This window comes from Pelobates fuscus, chromosome 8 (genome assembly GCF_036172605.1).
Source record: "Pelobates fuscus isolate aPelFus1 chromosome 8, aPelFus1.pri, whole genome shotgun sequence".
Taxonomy (NCBI): domain Eukaryota; kingdom Metazoa; phylum Chordata; class Amphibia; order Anura; family Pelobatidae; genus Pelobates; species Pelobates fuscus.
The window spans coordinates 131092186-131110294 of NC_086324.1; the positions used below are offsets into that span (position 1 = coordinate 131092186).

Here is an 18109-nt window from a genome sequence, read left to right on the forward strand (position 1 = left end):
AACTAGGAAACTCATCTGCTGTTTAAACAGGCATTTACACTGACCAACCACAACATCAAAACCACTGACAATTGAAGTGAATAACATTGATTATATCATTACAATGGCACCTGCCAAATGGTGGGATATATTAGGCAGTAAGTCAACAGTCAGTACTTGAATTCCATGTGGTAGAAGCAGGAAAAACGGGCAAGTGAAAAGATCTGAGTGACTTTGACGAGGACCAAATAATGAAAACTAAACGACTGGGTCAGAGCATCTCCAAAATGACAAGTCTTGTTGGGTGTTCCCAGTATGCAGTGGTTAGTACCTACCAAACATTGGTGCAAGAAAGGACAACCAGGGATCCGGCGTCAGGGATATGGGCACCCATGGCTCATTAATGCACGTGGGGAGTGAAGGCTAGCTCATCACACAGAAGATCTAATGTAGCTGAAATTGCTGAACTTAATTCTGGTCATGGTAGAAAGATGTGTAGCCGCACATGTATATGAGATCATTGCCTAATATGCTCAGCCACAACAAGTCAGGTTAAGGTCTATATTTATTGTATTGTAGCAAATTGAAATGTGAATTGCAGATTTAAGGCAAACTGCGGATTTGAAAAAATACTTTAACAGCGCTATAGTTGCAGCTTTGATATTTTAGCAATTCAGTTTTCAATTTGTTACACTACAGAGTTTAGTGAAGACACTGTGTGCATGCTCATTGCTGTGGAACTCAATGTAATATTCACAATATCTGAACATAACAGAGCTCCATAGCAATAGAATTCTCATATTACATCAATATTTATATAACTGCCATTACTCCCTACTAGTGAACTTCTCCTCTGTGTTCCTTTCTCCAGTGGTGTCCTCCTCTTCAGATTCTTTTCCCTACGTTCTGTCTTTCTACACATATTATCCCATCACCTTCTGTCCCTCTCCTTCTGTTCTCCTCCACCTACTGTCCCTTTTCTCATACCCTCTCACTCACATTCAACCTACTCTTATATTCTTTATGCTCTTCTATATTCACCCCCCACACCTACCTCTATATTCTCCCCCTCACATTCTGCCTCCCGCCTCTCATTATCCCCCTCCACCCCACAGCTTCAACTTTTTCTATATCCCCCACCAAAAGGTAGATCCCCCTCTGTCATACAACTCTCACAATGCTTTGCTAGCTCGGGATCTACGGTTTGCACATCGTTGCAGTGTTCTATTTAGCACTATGCAGAGTTTGAGTTTGAATGTAAGCATGTTTTTGTATAGAGTATGTTTGTGAGAATGTTGGGGTATAATTGTGTGTAGTGTTGTGTGTTTGTATGTACGGCTGCCATTTGAAAGCATTGGGTTACTTGAGTGCATTGTTTGCCTTTAAAATGTAGGGGTTTGTCCAGTGCTGTCTTAACAGCATTATAGGCCGCCGGGCAAAGCAGTATATTTATTTGTGTTTATTATAAATGCAATACATACAATACCTACACAGACTGTAGAATAAATTCACAGACTTCTGAGTACACATACAGACTGCTGAATACGCACACAGACCGCAGAGTACATACACACAGACTGCTGAGTATACACACACAAAATGACCTGAATACATACAGAGACTGCTGAATATATACACACATACACACACACACACACACAATAAAGGAAAACAGCAGTGCAGTCCAGTAGCCCGGATGCAAAGCAAGGGCTTGTAGGTTGCACCCCAGCTACCAGCTATAATTGAGCTCCTTGGATGAAGAAGGGCATAACCCTCTAATAGCGTAAAATTAGGAAATGTAGTGTCCCACTTAGGGAGACTAGAGACAGGTGCTCCTCTAGCATTAAAAAAAATAGAAGGAAAAGGGAAGGAAACCCTACCTTTTTATCAATCTAGGGATATGCATAAAAGGCAAGCCAAAGAAAAAAAGAGGGGATTAGCTAAACAGTGCAACAGCGACATGTGCTCTAGGATGCACTAGGTCACAGGGAATGGGGGGAACCAGAGGAAAAAATTTAACTCTTGAATATAGTATAAGAATACCATGTCATACAATAAATTACAATTTAAGGACATCCAGTGTTGTTTTGGACTGAGAGAGGTCCAGAACAAGACAAGTCACTGCTCACAATTAAATTAAATATTTACAGATCTATAGCTATACAAAAGAAAGGTAGGGATCTTGAGGAAAAATCCCTCAAGATTGTTCAATCCATATTATAGAGAAATTTACAGAAAGGCAGAAAAGTAAAAACCCTCTGTGACAGATCCATCTGTATAACTACTAATTGCTGGTTCGTCTGTTTTAACTACAGTCGTGGAATTACCTGCCCGTATGCCCCTGTTCGTTTATTGCAAGATTATACCGAATAAAACTACCGAACAGACGGCCACCCAGAAGAGAAGTCTGCTGCTGGTTAACCTCTTGGCCCCAATTAGAACGTTGTGGTTAACCGCAGACACCTCTTCATTCTAACCGTATGCAGAGTGGTCGTCGTTCGTATGCCGACCACGAGGCGGCGGCCATTTTAAACACGCGAATGAACAGCGGTGTTCGAAGAAGAACTTATGGAACTCTAAACGGACACTTTTTCTACCGAACACCGCTGAAACTGCCGACCCCCCTTCTTATCATCGGGCATACGAACACCGGTCCGTTCGGGACTTTTGATGATATGAATGGACTTAACCGAGATAGCCATCCCATGGAGTCAATCGTATACCGAAAGACACATGTGAAAGACTTTGACTCCATGGCGATTGAACGGTGTGCATTGGGTCTGAGCGCTATTTGGTAGTAATGTGCGCTCAGATCCAGGCTATCTGGGGATACGTTACACAAATCAAATGTATTCGGTATTTCTACAGTTATGTGTTTTTAATGTACCATGTAAAATGGCGGTTTGCCTCTATCCCTGGAGATAATTGGATTTCTTCCCAATTATCTTCAGGATATAGAGGAGGTATTTACTTGTGCAAAGGGGAGTGTTTAAACCTGAGCCACTGTGATTGGCTACTGTACGTTATGTGTCCCAGTCTTCCATCTGGTCCCCTAGGGGAGTGTCCACCAGGTGGGAGTCCTGCAAAAATACCGGGTAGGTAGCCCTCAGTAAAGCAGATTCCTGTTTTACCCTCAAGACGGAGCTTGGTCTCGTGTTTGGGGGAATTGCTACTTGGAAATATTATTTTGCCTGTTCTAGCTGTGGAAGGAGTTCGGCTGATTCTTTGTTTGGGAGTTTAACGCATTTCCTTATACTCCGTTCGGGAGTTTGGCGGTCGACTGCAACAGCGCCTGTGTCTCTAAAGGGGGAAGATCAACTAAACGGTGGTTTCACTCATTTAAGCTGGGAGTGTCTTAACACCCTCAATCAAGCCTTGTGGTGAAAGTGTGTTAAGTCTATAAATCCAATATGATTCTCTGTCACAATCTGCAGTCCGAACTCCCTTTTCGATAGGGTTGGGGGACTGATTCTGCCCACGAATCCGATTTTGTTCGCAGAGATAGCATGGTGTGTTTTAGGTGACATGAGATCGGTATCTCCAATTGTCTTCTTACCGAGTTGACATGTTCCCTTATATGCAGTTTGAAAGAGCGAAAGGTTTTTCCCACGTACTTCATATCGCATGAGCACAACAGAAGGTAAACTAACCCTTTAGAACGTCAATTGAAGAATGATTTTGCCAGGAACTTCTCGGAATCACTATGTGAAAAAGATTTTGTCTGTTTGGCAATACACTACACTGGCCGCACTGATAAGTACCCATGGGTAAGTATTGTTTGTAGGATTTGTTTAGAGAGGTGAGATGACTTGGGACAAGCATGTCCCTTAGGTTTCTACCTCTGAGTGCTGTCACTGAGGGGAAGGGCGTGACTACCTTTTTAATGAGGATCAGATGTAAGTATCGGCCAAAACCTTTTAAGTGTGTCCTTCATACTATGCCAACCTGCATCGTATGTGGCTATGCATCGTATCAGGGGTGGTCCTGCATCAGCACTGTAGTCTGTAAGAAGGCATCCCTGTCAGCTCGCATTGCTCTGGAAAAGGCTCTATAGAGTACTCAATTGGGATATTTTCAAAGGATTTTCTAAGGTTCCAAGCTTTAGTTTTAAAATTCTCAAGTGAGGAGCAATTCCTGCGCAATCTTAGGTATTGGCCGAAAGGTTTATGGGCCTTTAATCTTTGGATGGTGGCTGGTCCAGTTCAAGAGGCCATTAGATTCGGTTTTCAACTGATACAGAGTAGTGAAAATTTTGCCATCAGTTTGTATAGAGACTGTTAGATCCAGGAAATTAAAATTCCTACCCCCCACTTCACTTGTGAATCTCAGATTAAGAACATTAGTATTCAGAAGTGTGACAACATCTGTAAAGTCATCTGAGGACCCAAGCCAGATTAAGTAGATATCGTCGATATAGCTCTTCCAAAAATAGATTTTCTCTCGATAAATTGACTGCCATGATTTGTCTCTCCCAGCCGCCCAGATATAGGTTAGTGTAACAAGGCACACATTAGTTCCCCATGGCAGGCCCCCTGATTTGTTGGTAAACTTTGAATAGTAAAATATTCTTGGTTACGATGAACTTTAAAAGATCAGAGATAAAATCGATATAGGATGGCGAGTCATATTTCAAGAGTTGTTCTAACACTCTCAAACCCAAATTTGTGGGGATGGAGCTGTATAATGCCTCCACGTCCATGCTGCGCAGAATAGCTTCTTCAGGTACTTTCAGACTTTCCAGCCAATGGAGCATTTGTATAGTATCTCTGCTGTATGACGGTAATTTAGATACAATTAGAGACAAGATTTTGTCAAGAAAAATGCTCACATTTTGAGTTAAGTTCTCTCTCCCTGAAACTATAGGTCTGCCTGGTGGGTTAATTAGATGTATGCACTTTGGGCAGACTATAGAAGGTGGATAACACGGGTGATCTGAGGAGCATAAAATCAAACTCTTCTTTTGTTATGAGTTTGTTGTCCAAAGCCTGGGATAAAAGCATTTTAATATCAATCAAGTACTGGGCCATAGGGTCCACTGGTAGAATCTGATAGGTGTCCTTGTCACTAAGGAAGAGATTTACCATTTGTATGTAATCAAGACGGTTCATCACCACAATGTTACCACCTTTATCCGATGGTTTGATAACATCGGTATTGGCTCTTATCTCACTCAAGGCTATCCTTTCTTTTTTGTTCAAGTAGAGAGTGTAGTCGTATTAGTTCAGTGATGTAGATGTTAAAAAAAAAAAAAAAAAAAACCACAAAAAGGGTATTAACAAGATACACATTTTTTTTTATTGGACTAACAGAACTTTTTAATGACAAGCTTTCGGGAAAACGTCCTTTTCTCAAGTCTAAAGCATTTCTGAGCAAGACAACACATAGAATTCAAAGTTGAGTTGTGACACAGAGTGATCACACAAGATATTTACGACTCTCTGCAAGAATGGTGTCTATTATCTATCAAACCTGTGTCTTATCTGCACTCATGTCACTTTAACCCCTGTATCACAACTCAACTTTGAATTCTAAGTGTCGCCTTGCACAGAAATGCTTAAGACTTGGAAAGAAAGAAGAAAAAAAAAAAAAAAAATTTATATATATTTATATATATATATATATATAAATATATATAAATATATATAAAACAAGATACGCACACAGTTGCAGACCATAAAACATGTGTAAAATTGACAGTTTTGTGACAATGTTCATTAGACAGAGATCATTCTTTAACACAGCATTCCTGCAAGTCTAGTGTGAGAATGGCCTGATACCAACACTATCCCGGGACTTATGCTCTATTTCACCTATTATACCTTTAATTTATCTCTCAGGGAGATGCAAGACATGTATGAATGGTAAGCCATTTAGTGTCTAAACGTGTTGCAGTACAGGAGCACAGTTCTACAGCACTGTGCCTTATAAAGAGGGCTTTATGGTTATCTAAACCACTCGATTGGTTCTTTATCCTAAGAAACAGGCCACTTTTTAATATTCTGTCAGAAATATGGGCTTAAATCATCCATTAGTATGAACAAAACTATACCAACGAATTTCTAAAGTTTGAGGTCATAATAAATAAATACCACAATTTTTAAAAGCTTGATTGATTAGTTATTTTGCACATATATATTATTACTACATTAAACCATCAACCCTGTAGCAGTCTGGTTAGATTTCTGGTTTAATTGAGTATATGGACTCAGCAGTGAAAGGTTGGAGTAAAATTACCAAATGTTGCCATAAAAAGCTTACATAGAAAGCTGATTGATGGTCCTACAATCCTTCACACAAAAAGGAATTTCAGTTTCCATATTGCATAGTTTGTAACAAACCTAGCCCTTATGCATTGTTTTAAGACAAAAAGCAATTAATAAACAAAACACCAAAGGCTAAAAAGGAATGATATCACAGTATATTTATTATGTTTATTATGTTTAAAGAGACTAAAGATGTACTGCAAACTAAAGAGGTAGGAATAACATATAGTTTGCCTTCTGACAAATCAAGAACTCTGTCTTACAGAATTATATAAATGGAAATTTAGGAAGAAAAGAAAAAAACCTAAACAAAACACGAAAATATGTATGAATGCATACATTGTTCAGGATTATAGCAATCCAATTTTCCCATGGAAAAAAGTTTTGATCTAGTTACATGTACAAAAATAGTTTTCCCTTATGAAAAAATATTTAGTCTAAATTTATTAAGTGTACAGAATTACAGAAAGACTGATCAATAAAGAATGCAGTCAGAAGGAGGAAGAAAAAAGTGTGAAGTGTTACAAATGTTCAAAGCAAGAGGTATTTGTAATATAGTTCTTAAACTTTTAGTTCTTAATCTTAGATTTTCATTTTTTTAAGTTAAAAGATAGAAAAACATGTGTGATTAAAAGTCTAAAAAAAAAACCTACAATTTATGTTGAAAATAAAATGAAAATAAATATTTAAACATTGGGTGATCACGAATGTGGAGTGCAATCTTGTGTGTATGTACAATTTGTGCTTTTCTTTTAAACATAAAATCCAGTTTACTGTTGGAAACATTAGATTAATAGTGGCACCTACATTTCTATAAATAAAGGACGCAGCCATGAGTATCAGAAAACATAATGCAAATAAAGAAATTTTAAAAAAATCCCAACAATATTACTACACTGTCTCCCACATCAGGTTACACCAATGGAAAGAAAATGAGAATATATATATATATATATATATATATATAAAATGTTTATATGTGCACTCACCTTTTACACAGCTCTTGCCACTATATTTTAGAAGGTAAAACCTGTGCTGATATTGAAGGGACTGTTTAGCCAGCATAAGGCACCAAAACAAATATAGATTTAAAAAAAACGAAAAAAATAAAATAAACGAGCAGCCCTTTAAAATGTAAATACCCTTTTGCCGTTTACAAATAATTGGAAAGCTGTTCTGATTGGCATTACAGCATCTGCTCGGATAATTCGCAGACAGAGTTAACATTCGGGTAAAAGGATACTAGTGTACAGCGAAATCCTATCTTAAAGTAATGTACATTACAGTTGTGGTATTAGAAACATAAAACAAAGGCTGGAACTCACAGTGGTAGTCTACCGCAGACAATAATCCTTCAAGTTAAATACAAGCATAATGAGTGCTGAACGTCACGAGTGCATGGTGTGGATGCAAAGGGTTCATCTCAAATAAACCCATTTTCTTTATTAGTGTCCATGTTAAAAAGCAGTTAGAACTTAATAAGTCAATAGTCCTAGAATCCAAACTGGCTAAAGTATCATCTTCACTACACCTTGAGGTGAATGCATCCCCTGTCCAGATATTTTTGGGGACAATGGCCCAAACTCCAGTCGTTTATTTAATCTAGGAAAAGAAAAAAAAAATACAAATTAACAGTTAGAAAGTTGGAGGCAAAAAAGGATTTACAAATCATTTTATAAGCTATGTGTCCTTATACAGTACAGTTTTGACAGATTTTTCTCCCTCCTTCTCATTCCTATCTTTTCCTCCCTCAAGCCCCCCTAATCCCCTCCACAATATTCAGTGGCACCAGGACAAGTGATACTTACGTTTTTTTCCATCGTGCTGGTCCAGCTGGGTCTTCTTCCTCTGTGCGCCATCTTGGAAATTCCAAGATGGCGGCTGCTGGAAACCGTTTTTTCTGCCCTTCCAACACATTGAGTGTCTGAACAGATAGTCGATGACACAGTGCTGCCTGAAGTGACACTACGCTGAAAGTAGGCGAGTAAGAACATGACGACCAATGACAAAAGTTGACAAAGGATGTAGAACTAGACCAACGATCCACCCTTTGTCAACCTGCAGGTTATACACAACAAATGTAGTCCCTACTTTTCTTCATGTAGAACGTCAAAAATAGTAAAAAAAAAAAAAAAAAAAAAAGAAGAATTGAGAGTCACATAAAGCCAAAGCAGCACAAACATCTTGCCCTACGGAGTGGTAATGCACATCGCAGAAAAGATAAACTTGTAGGGATATTTTAAAGGTTACCTTGTCATGCCCCAAACTGTTTATTCTCAATAGATTGAGCATACGATTTTATCTATATATTGTGCTAGCAGTTTAGCTAGCAAATGTATAGATTAAGAGAAAAACCTTTTTAAAAATATTTTTTTTCGCCCAGCTGTCAGTCAATGCCGAAGCAAAGGAGGTCCCTCTGCTCTCCACACATTGCAATAAGAGCGCATTCACTGTGGTTACCACGACAACTCCCTAGCCAGTGCTTCTAGTGTTAGCTAGGGGGTAAAGTAACAGAATCACATGACATCACTCTGTTCCGATGCTGGCAACATGCCAATGTCAAAGAAGACATTTGCCCTGCAGGACAAAATCAAAGAAGCGTCCAAGCAGAGTGGAGGTAGATGTTATACGAAGAGTAACACCCAGAAAGAGGCGCTAGAATGGAGCAAAACATATTATCCAAAACATCCAATGTTAAATGTATATATACTCTATCAAAATATGACAAACATATAACGGTGTTCCTTTAAATATAGGGAATAAGTAGACCCAATATTAAAATGTCAGGGAAGCGACCATTCTTCTGTAACGGAGTTTAACATGGTTATTAATTATGCTCTCACTTCAGATACAACCAAGAAGCAAGCACAAGCAGCAGGGGGTAGTTCGAGCCAGGATGTGATACTGGATGCGCGTGTGTGTAAATAGGAACTCCAGTACAGCACAAACTAGTGTGCTATAACTATAATTACCAAATATGTTTAGGGACCATTTATAACTATTTGTCTCTCTGCTGCTCATATATGTAGCAGTGTGATCTAGCAAAAAGTGTTTCACTCTCAATATGAACACCGGTATTACAATTAGAGGCCTCCACAACGCTCCCTGCTGTAAGGCCACCCGCTATCCAATGTGTGTCCCCACTTACACACCAAGAACCTATCACAGGCAGGCAAATACTCCACTGACGGTTGGAGATAACTACAGCAGTTTTGGTTCTCACATTTCCACACTCATATACAAGTATCAGCAGGATCACAGTCAGTTTACAAATTTGTGTTTTTATTATTTAATGTTCTGGTGAGTATAATCATTTCCTTCAGGCATTTTTACGCAAACACTGCCTTTTCAAGGCTTTTGCCACTGTTGCACATAGAAGGCTTATCGATAAACTGCAATCTTTAAGTTTGGATTCCAATATTGTTAAATAGCTTAGGCAGTGGCTAAATGACAGGCAACAGAGTGTTGTAGCCAATGAAGTATATTCGAAGCATGGGCTTGTCACCAGTGGGGTACCTCAGGGATCTGTACTTGGACCCATTCTCTTTAATATTTTTATTAGTGATGTTGCAGAAGGTCTTGATGGTAAGGTGTGTCTTTTTGCTGATGATACTAAGATATGCAACAGGGTTGATGTTCCAGGAGGGATAAGCCAAATGATTTAGGTAAACTAGAAAATTGGTCAGAGTTATGGCAGCTGACATTTGTGGATAATGTGGATAAGTACTAAATAACGCACCAAATGTTTCTTTTTGGCAATCTACTGTTACATATGTATTAGATGCAGGTATCGCTGTGTTATCAAAGCATGGCTTATTGATTTAACCATTATTGTATGCAGCTTATTTGTTCCTTTGGGACACAACTCACCTTGTATACTTTTATTTGCATACAACTTTATTGTAAAAACTACATGGTTTTTGCACACAACTAGGAGAAGGATCCTGAAAACTTTTGAACAGGACCTCCTTATCTATACCTTGATTGTAGTTATATTCAGTGTGAGTTTGTTTTCCCTTTAGGAATGTTACCTTTATGGCCTATTCTGTAAATATAGTGACACTTTATTGTAAATCATTATTTTCTTCTTTTATATCTATAGCGAGTACACCATTTATTTAAACTATACTATTAAAAGCTATATTTTAATACTTAGGGGTACTTACGTTGTAAGAGAAGTTTACTTCGATCACCCCCACGTCGGAGGGGGGAGGGGGTATATGGTCTATAGCCATAAACTTCAGAGTGGGTAACGTGTGGCCATGGGCCAAAAAGTGTTTTGCTACAGGGAGTTCAGCCTTATTGTCCCTATAAGCAATGCGAATGTTGGATCTGTGGTTGCGGATCCGTTCCCTCAGTGGGAGGTCAGTTTTGCCCACATAGGAAAGGCCACACGGGCACTGGAGTTTATAGATGACAAAATCCGAAGTGTAGGTCAACCCTGAGCTCAATCATGATTGTAGCTACTGGGCCACAAGGTGGAAAGCAATCAGTCCAGTTGGATTGTTACTAAGTAACCTGTAGCCCCGCCCCTTTTCTGGGCCTTGCACACATGGCCACAACACTCAGAGATGCATTACTCTCTAATGCAGGGCAAGCTGTCTCATGGCTAGGTGAGTACACAATTAAGGTAAATTATTTTGAGGGTTTGGGGGTATAATATTTCTTTGTGTCTGCACTTGTAAGTTATGTTTTGTCCTGATGAAAGCTCCATGTGAGAGCTGAAACATTGACTTTTGAAATGGATTGAATAAAAGTTAAATTTTATTTGAAAATCTCTATAAAGTCCTTTGAGTGCGGTCATTTCAGATAGATAGATAGATAGATATATATATATATATCTATCTATCAAATTAGGACATAAGAAGGGGGGCTGAGGGTGAAGCTGCAGAAACCACGGAATGTCACAAGTCAAGATTTTATGCTTACTTGTCAGACACTGAAAACTAGACTAAAAGTTCAAAGCATAACATGAAAGTAAAAACAGACTGGACATCTGGTCATCTTAGTAGCTTGAGTCTCGGTTCAAGAGGTCTTCCATTACACTAGCTATAAGATAAAGCCAGGGACTAATGAAAGTATTTAAAAAATTGGGCAGACTAGATGGGCCAAATGTGATGGCAGACAAGAACCATTCTATGTTTACATTGCCCCCTAGGGACACGTTCACTTGCCACTCCCCAAATGTCCAATAGACGTGCTTTATGAGGCAGTGCTGCAAAGTAGGCAGGATTGCCATTCAGCGGAGATGCTGAATTTCCCTCATAGAGATGCATTGCTTCAATGCATCTCTATGAGGAGGAACAGATTGGCTAAAACAGCGCTTGGCCCCGCCTCCTTGCCCATTTCAGCCAATCCATTGCTTTCTCCATGGGAAAGCATTGGATTTGCTAAAAATCGTGAATTCTGATATCACCAGGGAGGCGGATTGGGTGCAGGGCCAGCGCACCTGTGTGGCACTGGAAATTAGGTAAGTTTTAACCCCTTCTAAGCGGGCTTATGGAGGGCAAGCCACCCTTTATTTATTTATTTTTTATTCCTGACCCGTTTTAACACTATATGGTCACGAATACATGCTTGTGTTGCTCACCGTATAGTGGCTATGTTAATTAAAAAAATTAATTTTTTAATACCAGCCGATGTAAACATGGAACCCCCGTGATGACATTACCATTAAATTCAAGTATGGAGCTGGTCAATGGCATACCTTCTATTTGTGACAAAAATGTACTTCTGATGAATTAACAGAAATTTATAAAGGATTGTGCTGTATTTTAAGTTTATACACGGTTGTTAAATGTTGACTGAGAATCTTGGCTAATTCAGCACGTCTGTATCTGTGTTCCTGAAAAGATTTTTATTTTCATTTGTGATTAGATATGGAGTGTGGATAACTTACCCCTTCTCACTGGGTGACATATTCAGTCTGTTCTCATTGCATTCTCTAGCCTTGTTTACACGAGCTGACAAGGGAGCAATCGGTCTGTTGGGGGACTGTTCGTATACAAAATTTCTGCAAGATGCCAGTTTAGACTCCAAAGCCTATAAAGAAATATTGACAGTATAACCAACTCTTTTATTACATTAAAGAAACACTCCAGGCACCATAACCACTACAACGATTATTAGAATAGTAGCCTAAACACCAAAACCACTTCAGCTTAATGAAGTGGTTTTGGTGCATAGATCTAAGTAAAGTTACACTCCAGATCCTTAAACCTTGGTGAAGTGCTTTAGAGGTTAACAAGAGGTTCCCTTTGCTCCAATTTATACAAAAAGTGCATATTGCAAGAGAAAACAGCACTTTTTGAATGGGTTTAAGGAATCTTAGGAAGTGATATTTCCCTTTTAGAGGTGATGCATTTTACCCACAACCCATCAGCAAAATTAATCCCATAAAAAGGGCATATGGTGAATATACATATACATATATATACACACACACACACACACCTTGTGCCATGTATGAATGCTTACAGCTGCTTTGTAGAGTTGTATTTGAACATATATGTCCGTGTTATATTGTAGTCGTGAGATAATGTGTGTGAGCTTTATGTTGTGTGTATGTGGTGCTTGTTGCGTTGCATATGGATTGTCTGGTCAGTGGTGTTTGTGTGGGTTCCTTGTTGGTTTTCTGTATTTATGTGTGGAAGATGCTTCTTGCACAGCTGTGTGTGATCAGAAATACTAAATGGGATATACACGAATACACACTGCCTAATACACGACCATGCATCGATCGAATGCACACTGTCACAGCCCACAGTTACACATTGCCACACACACACACAATTCAAGCAGTAACACTGCCAAACACACATACTGTCAGAAACACACACTACTATGCCCACACATTGACAATGCAGTTATATCTAGGTACCCTCTTTGTTTTCATATTTAGCAGCAGGAGGGTAGCGTTCCTGAGGTCCAGTGGGGACCAGGTTGACCATGCACAGTGCAAGTGCTTCAGCTCATATCACCTTCTCAAATGCTGGAAGGAAGATCTCTTCCTCCCAATTCACTACCATGAGTGAATTCAGGTTGCTCTTTACTGTCCAATGAAGTCCCACTTCTCAAGAGATGATCTGTGGAACTCAACTGCCTTGTTCATGGCAAGGCTGCTGGACCCAGAAGGACATTGCAAACCATAGGTTACCAATTGCTGTGCCAAGATATCACACCACTGCACTGCTGAGTAACACATTGTGTAAGATGTAACATGCATAAACTAGTGCTTTATTGATAATACACCCCAAAATGTACCGGAGTCTTATACTTTTTGGGGTGACATGATTTCATGCATGTTGAATAAGTGCTCTGCACTTTATATCGTACAAGCTCAAATGGAACTTGGAACTGCAAAAATGACTGCTTGATACTAGACCAAACTATGACTTAGGGCTACATATCTTAAGAGCTGTGTCCTTAAGGGGTTAAAGGGACACACTAAGCACCAGAACCTCTACATCTTAATGTAGTTGTTCTGGTGCCTGTGAAAAGGTGCTTTCTAGGGAAAAGGTGCTTTCTAGGGCCACCTCTAGTGGCTGTTATTTAGACAGCTGCAAAAAGCTGGTGCGGACCTGCAATCTCTGCATGACTGACTTTTGGCCTCTCTGCACTCAAAGAAAAAAAAATAAAAAAAATGAATGCTCCCCATAGAGATGCACACAGAGCCAAAGCCACATGTGCAACAATAGATGTGCCAAAACAGCATTTTCTCACACACTAACTCACCAATGCCTTTTTTAAAGGGACACTGTAGGCACCCAGACCCCGTCAGCTCATTGAGGTGGTCTGGGTGCCGTGTCCCTTTTGCACCTAGTGCTGCAGTGTAAAACAGTGCAGTTCCAGAGAACTACAATGTTTACATTGCAACACTAAGTCTGCCCTAAGTGGCCGTCTACCAGTCACTGGAGGCGCTTCCGGAAACGTAACAGACTTTTGGTCCATTATCGGACGCTGGACGTCCTAACGCTCTGCATGAGGACCTCCAGCGTCAGATTTTTTCCTCATAGGAAAGCATTGATTTAATGCTTTGGGAGGTCTAATGCGCGTGCGGCATTTGCCGTGCATGCGCATTAGACCCCGCTTGTCATAAAAATTCAGCACTGCTCCATACAATCACCCGGAATCCATGTGAACAGAAAATAAAAGCCAACGTGTTTTGTACTTGTAAATATTTTATCATGACATTCTTCTTGCGGTGTATTGACAGTAAACAACGGTTTTATGTACCGTATTTATTCGAGTATAACGCGCAAAATTTTGTACCGATTTTTAATTTAAAATTAGGGGTGCGCGTTATACTCGAATAAATATTCGAGTGGGTGCTCCAATTATACCTCACAGGACCGCTGTGCTCATTACAAGCCCGGCGGTCCTGGGGGGGCGGGCAGGCAGCAAGCGTTTACTCACCTCCGTGCAGCTCCTCCAGCTTCCCAGTGTAAATCTCGCGAGACCCGCGGCCGTCAGAGCTGGCCGCGGGTCTCTCGAGATTTCCACTAGGAAGCTGGATGTCAGGGTACCTGAGGCCTCTACCTCTAAGGGAGGTAGAGACTTGGTGGTGTATCCGTCCAGGCGAGCTGTCCTCTCCGTTCCTCGCGGTTCATCCAGTCACTTAAACACCGGCCGCGAGGAATCCACGTCCTTTTCTAGCAGGACGCTCAATACGTGACGTCATGACGCTAGCACGAGCTATCTGTCACTCAAGTGTCCGATATCCAATCGGTACTTTTCAGAGGCGTGATTTCCATCCAGAACCAGGGTATTTAAGCTTACTCCTTACTTCAGCTCATTGCCCTGTCGTGGTTCTAGCTTGTCTAGTCACTCAGTGCTCTGGTATTCTAGTTTGCTCTTTTGGTTTTGACTCGGCTCGTTGTACTACCCTGTTTCTCTGTTATCCCTTGACCCGGCTTGTCTCTCGCTTATCTGTCTTCTCGTTCCCTCGACCTCGGCTTGTCTCTGACTATTCTTTACTCTCGGTACGTTAGTCCGGCCATTCTAAGGCCCGGTATACGTACCTTTCCACTCTTTGTACTCTGCGTGTTGGATCCCTGTCCCGATCCTGACATTACGACAGGGCCAATGGATCCTGCAGGTACAAACAGTCAGCTTGGTTCTTCGGATCCCAGGTTTGACGCCATGGAACATAGGATGGATCAGATGGCTTTGGCACTACAGGCACTTTTGTCTCGTGCTAGTAATCCACCTGAGGAGACACGTAACCCTTCTATCTCTCCTGCAGTCTCAGGTCTAGAGGTAGCCACTGTAGGTGCTTCTTCCCGTATTACCCCACCAGTACGTTATGGCGGGTCACCGGAGAAGTGTCGTGGCTTTCTAAACCAGATTAGCATCCATTTCGAACTACAACCCCGCTCTTATCCTACAGATAGAGCAAAAGTTGGATTTATTATTACTCTGCTCATTGAAAAAGCTTTGAGATGGGCCAATCCTTTATGGGAGAATGATAATCCACTCGTCTATAATTATAATGCCTTTGTAGCTGCGTTTAGAAGAACTTTTGACCCTCCTGGCAGAAAGGTCAATGCAGCTAGATTAATGTTGCGCCTTAAACAGGACAATCGAACACTTGTGGATTATGCACTAGAGTTCAGATCCTTGGCGGCAGAAGTTAAGTGGAACGAACAGGCTTATATAGATGTGTTTCTGAATGGGTTATCAGATGTAATTCTTGACGAGATCGCTACTAGAGAACTCCCTGAAAATTTGGAGGATTTAATTTCTTTTATATCTCGTATTGATGAACGCTTAAGAGAGAGGCAGAACACTCGAGATAGGACCCGTAGACCCTCCTTTAAACTAGCGCCTACCTTTCAAATCTCTGAGTTCGAAGACTTACGTATTCCTGAACCTATGCAGATAGGCAGTACTCATCTCACTGAAAGGGAGAGACAGTACAGGAGAAGGGAGGGGTTATGTATGTATTGTGGAGTCAGGGGTCATTTACGCCTAAATTGTCCCAATCGTTCGGGAAACGCTCGCACCTAAGTTCCTCTAGAGGACAGGCCTTGGGTGTTTCTACTTTGTCCTCTATTCACAACTACAAGGAGCTCAGGCTTGTGTTACCCGTTTCTTTAAAGTGGGAGAAGGGAGTAGTTAAGACTATGGCACTAATCGATTCTGGAGCTGCTGAGAGCTTTATAGATCAGGGTTTTGCTGCCAAGCATGCTATTCCATCCCAGTTAAAAGAGACACCTCTGGCTGTTGAGGCCATCGATGGTAGACCGTTACTTGAGCCTGTTATTTTTCATGAGACCATACCGATTAACTTGACTGTTGGCATCCTGCATAAAGAGGATATATCCTTGATGCTCATTTCTTCTCCGTCTATTCCCATAGTTCTGGGGTACTCCTGGCTGAGGAGACACAACCCTATTATTAATTGGGAATCAGGGGAGATAGTTTCATGGGGAGAGAATTGTCAAGAAAAATGCTTGCGGAAGGTCTTACCTCTTGGGTTAACTAATACATCGAATACCTCTGACAATCCTACAGAGACACAAATTCCGCCTCAGTATCTAGATTTAAAGGCAGTATTTGACAAAAAGAAAGCCGATACCTTACCCCCACACAGGTCCTTTGATTGCAAAATTAACCTACTCCCTGGTACCATGCCTCCCAGAGGTCATGTATACCCATTATCTATAAAGGAGAACTCAGTCCTAGAGGAATATATTCACGAGAATTTAGACAAGGGATTCATCAGGAGGTCCTCCTCCCCTGCCGGGGCTGGATTTTTTTTTGTTAAAAAGAAAGATGGTTCTTTGAGACCTTGTATTGATTATCGAGGCCTGAATAAGATAACCATTAAAAATGCCTACCCGATTCCCTTGATCACCGAACTCTTCGATCGTTTGAAGGGCTCTACAATTTTCACCAAGTTAGACCTCAGAGGGGCATATAACTTGGTGAGAATCCAGCAGGGACACGAGTGGATGACGGCATTCAATACTCGATATGGCCACTATGAATATACCGTCATGCCTTTTGGGTTATGCAATGCACCAGCAATATTCCAAGATCTGATTAATGAGGTTCTTAGGGAATTTCAGCAAGAGTGCGTCATTGTATACCTAGATGATATACTCATTCATTCTAGTGACATTGAGATTCATCACAAACAAGTCAGGAGGGTTTTGCACAAGCTTCTCCAGCATGGCTTGTACTGCAAGTTGGAGAAATGTAGCTTTGATCAAACCCAGGTAACCTTTCTCGGCTATGTGATCTCTGGGGAGGGATTTAAGATGGATCCGGATAAGCTCCAATCCATTCTAGAGTGGCCTTTACCCACAGGTCTTAAAGCCATACAGAGATTTATTGGTTTTTCCAATTATTATAGGCGCTTTATTAAGGGCTATTCTTCCATTATTGCACCTATCACTAACATGACCAAACAGGGGGCTGACACTAAGAATTGGACTACTGAAGCTCTCCTTGCGTTCAAGACTCTCAAGGAGCTTTTCGCTTCCGCTCCAATTTTAGTTCACCCTGACACTTCTCTGCCATTTTTGCTCGAGGTAGACGCATCAGAGACTGGTTTAGGTGCTGTTCTATCCCAAAGGTTGGGTGTTGATAAACCATTACATCCATGTGGATTTTTCTCTAAAAAATTGACCGGTACTGAAAGCAGGTATGACATTGGTGACAGAGAATTACTAGCGGTTATCAAGGCTTTGAAAGAATGGAGACATTTATTGGAAGGTACATTACATCCTGTTACCATCCTGACAGACCACAAAAACTTGTCTTATATCGGAGAGGCCAAGCGTCTGTCCTCCAGGCAGGCTCGTTGGTCGTTGTTTCTTACCCATTTCAATTACGTTCTGACTTACAGACCTGGGTCAAAG

The 18109-nt window shown here is 40.7% G+C and overlaps 1 protein-coding gene across 2 annotated transcripts in view; it reads right to left on the reverse strand.

Annotated features, from left to right (window-relative positions):
* Nucleotides 1–7247: 7247 nt before the first annotated feature.
* NDE1 (nudE neurodevelopment protein 1) overlaps nt 7248–18109 on the reverse strand; it is a 29925-nt gene continuing 19063 nt past the window's right edge. Inside the window, exons 8-9 of one of the 2 annotated variants that reach the window (XM_063428848.1) lie at nt 12142–12284; nt 7248–7844 (exon numbers count right to left, since the gene is read on the reverse strand). In XM_063428848.1, coding sequence (XP_063284918.1) covers nt 7751–7844; nt 12142–12284 — 237 coding nt within the window. In that variant the 3' untranslated portion in view covers nt 7248–7750. Of the gene's footprint in view, nt 7845–7991; nt 8213–12141; nt 12285–18109 lie in introns of those variants that run through there. The other variant, XM_063428847.1, reaches the window with a different exon arrangement.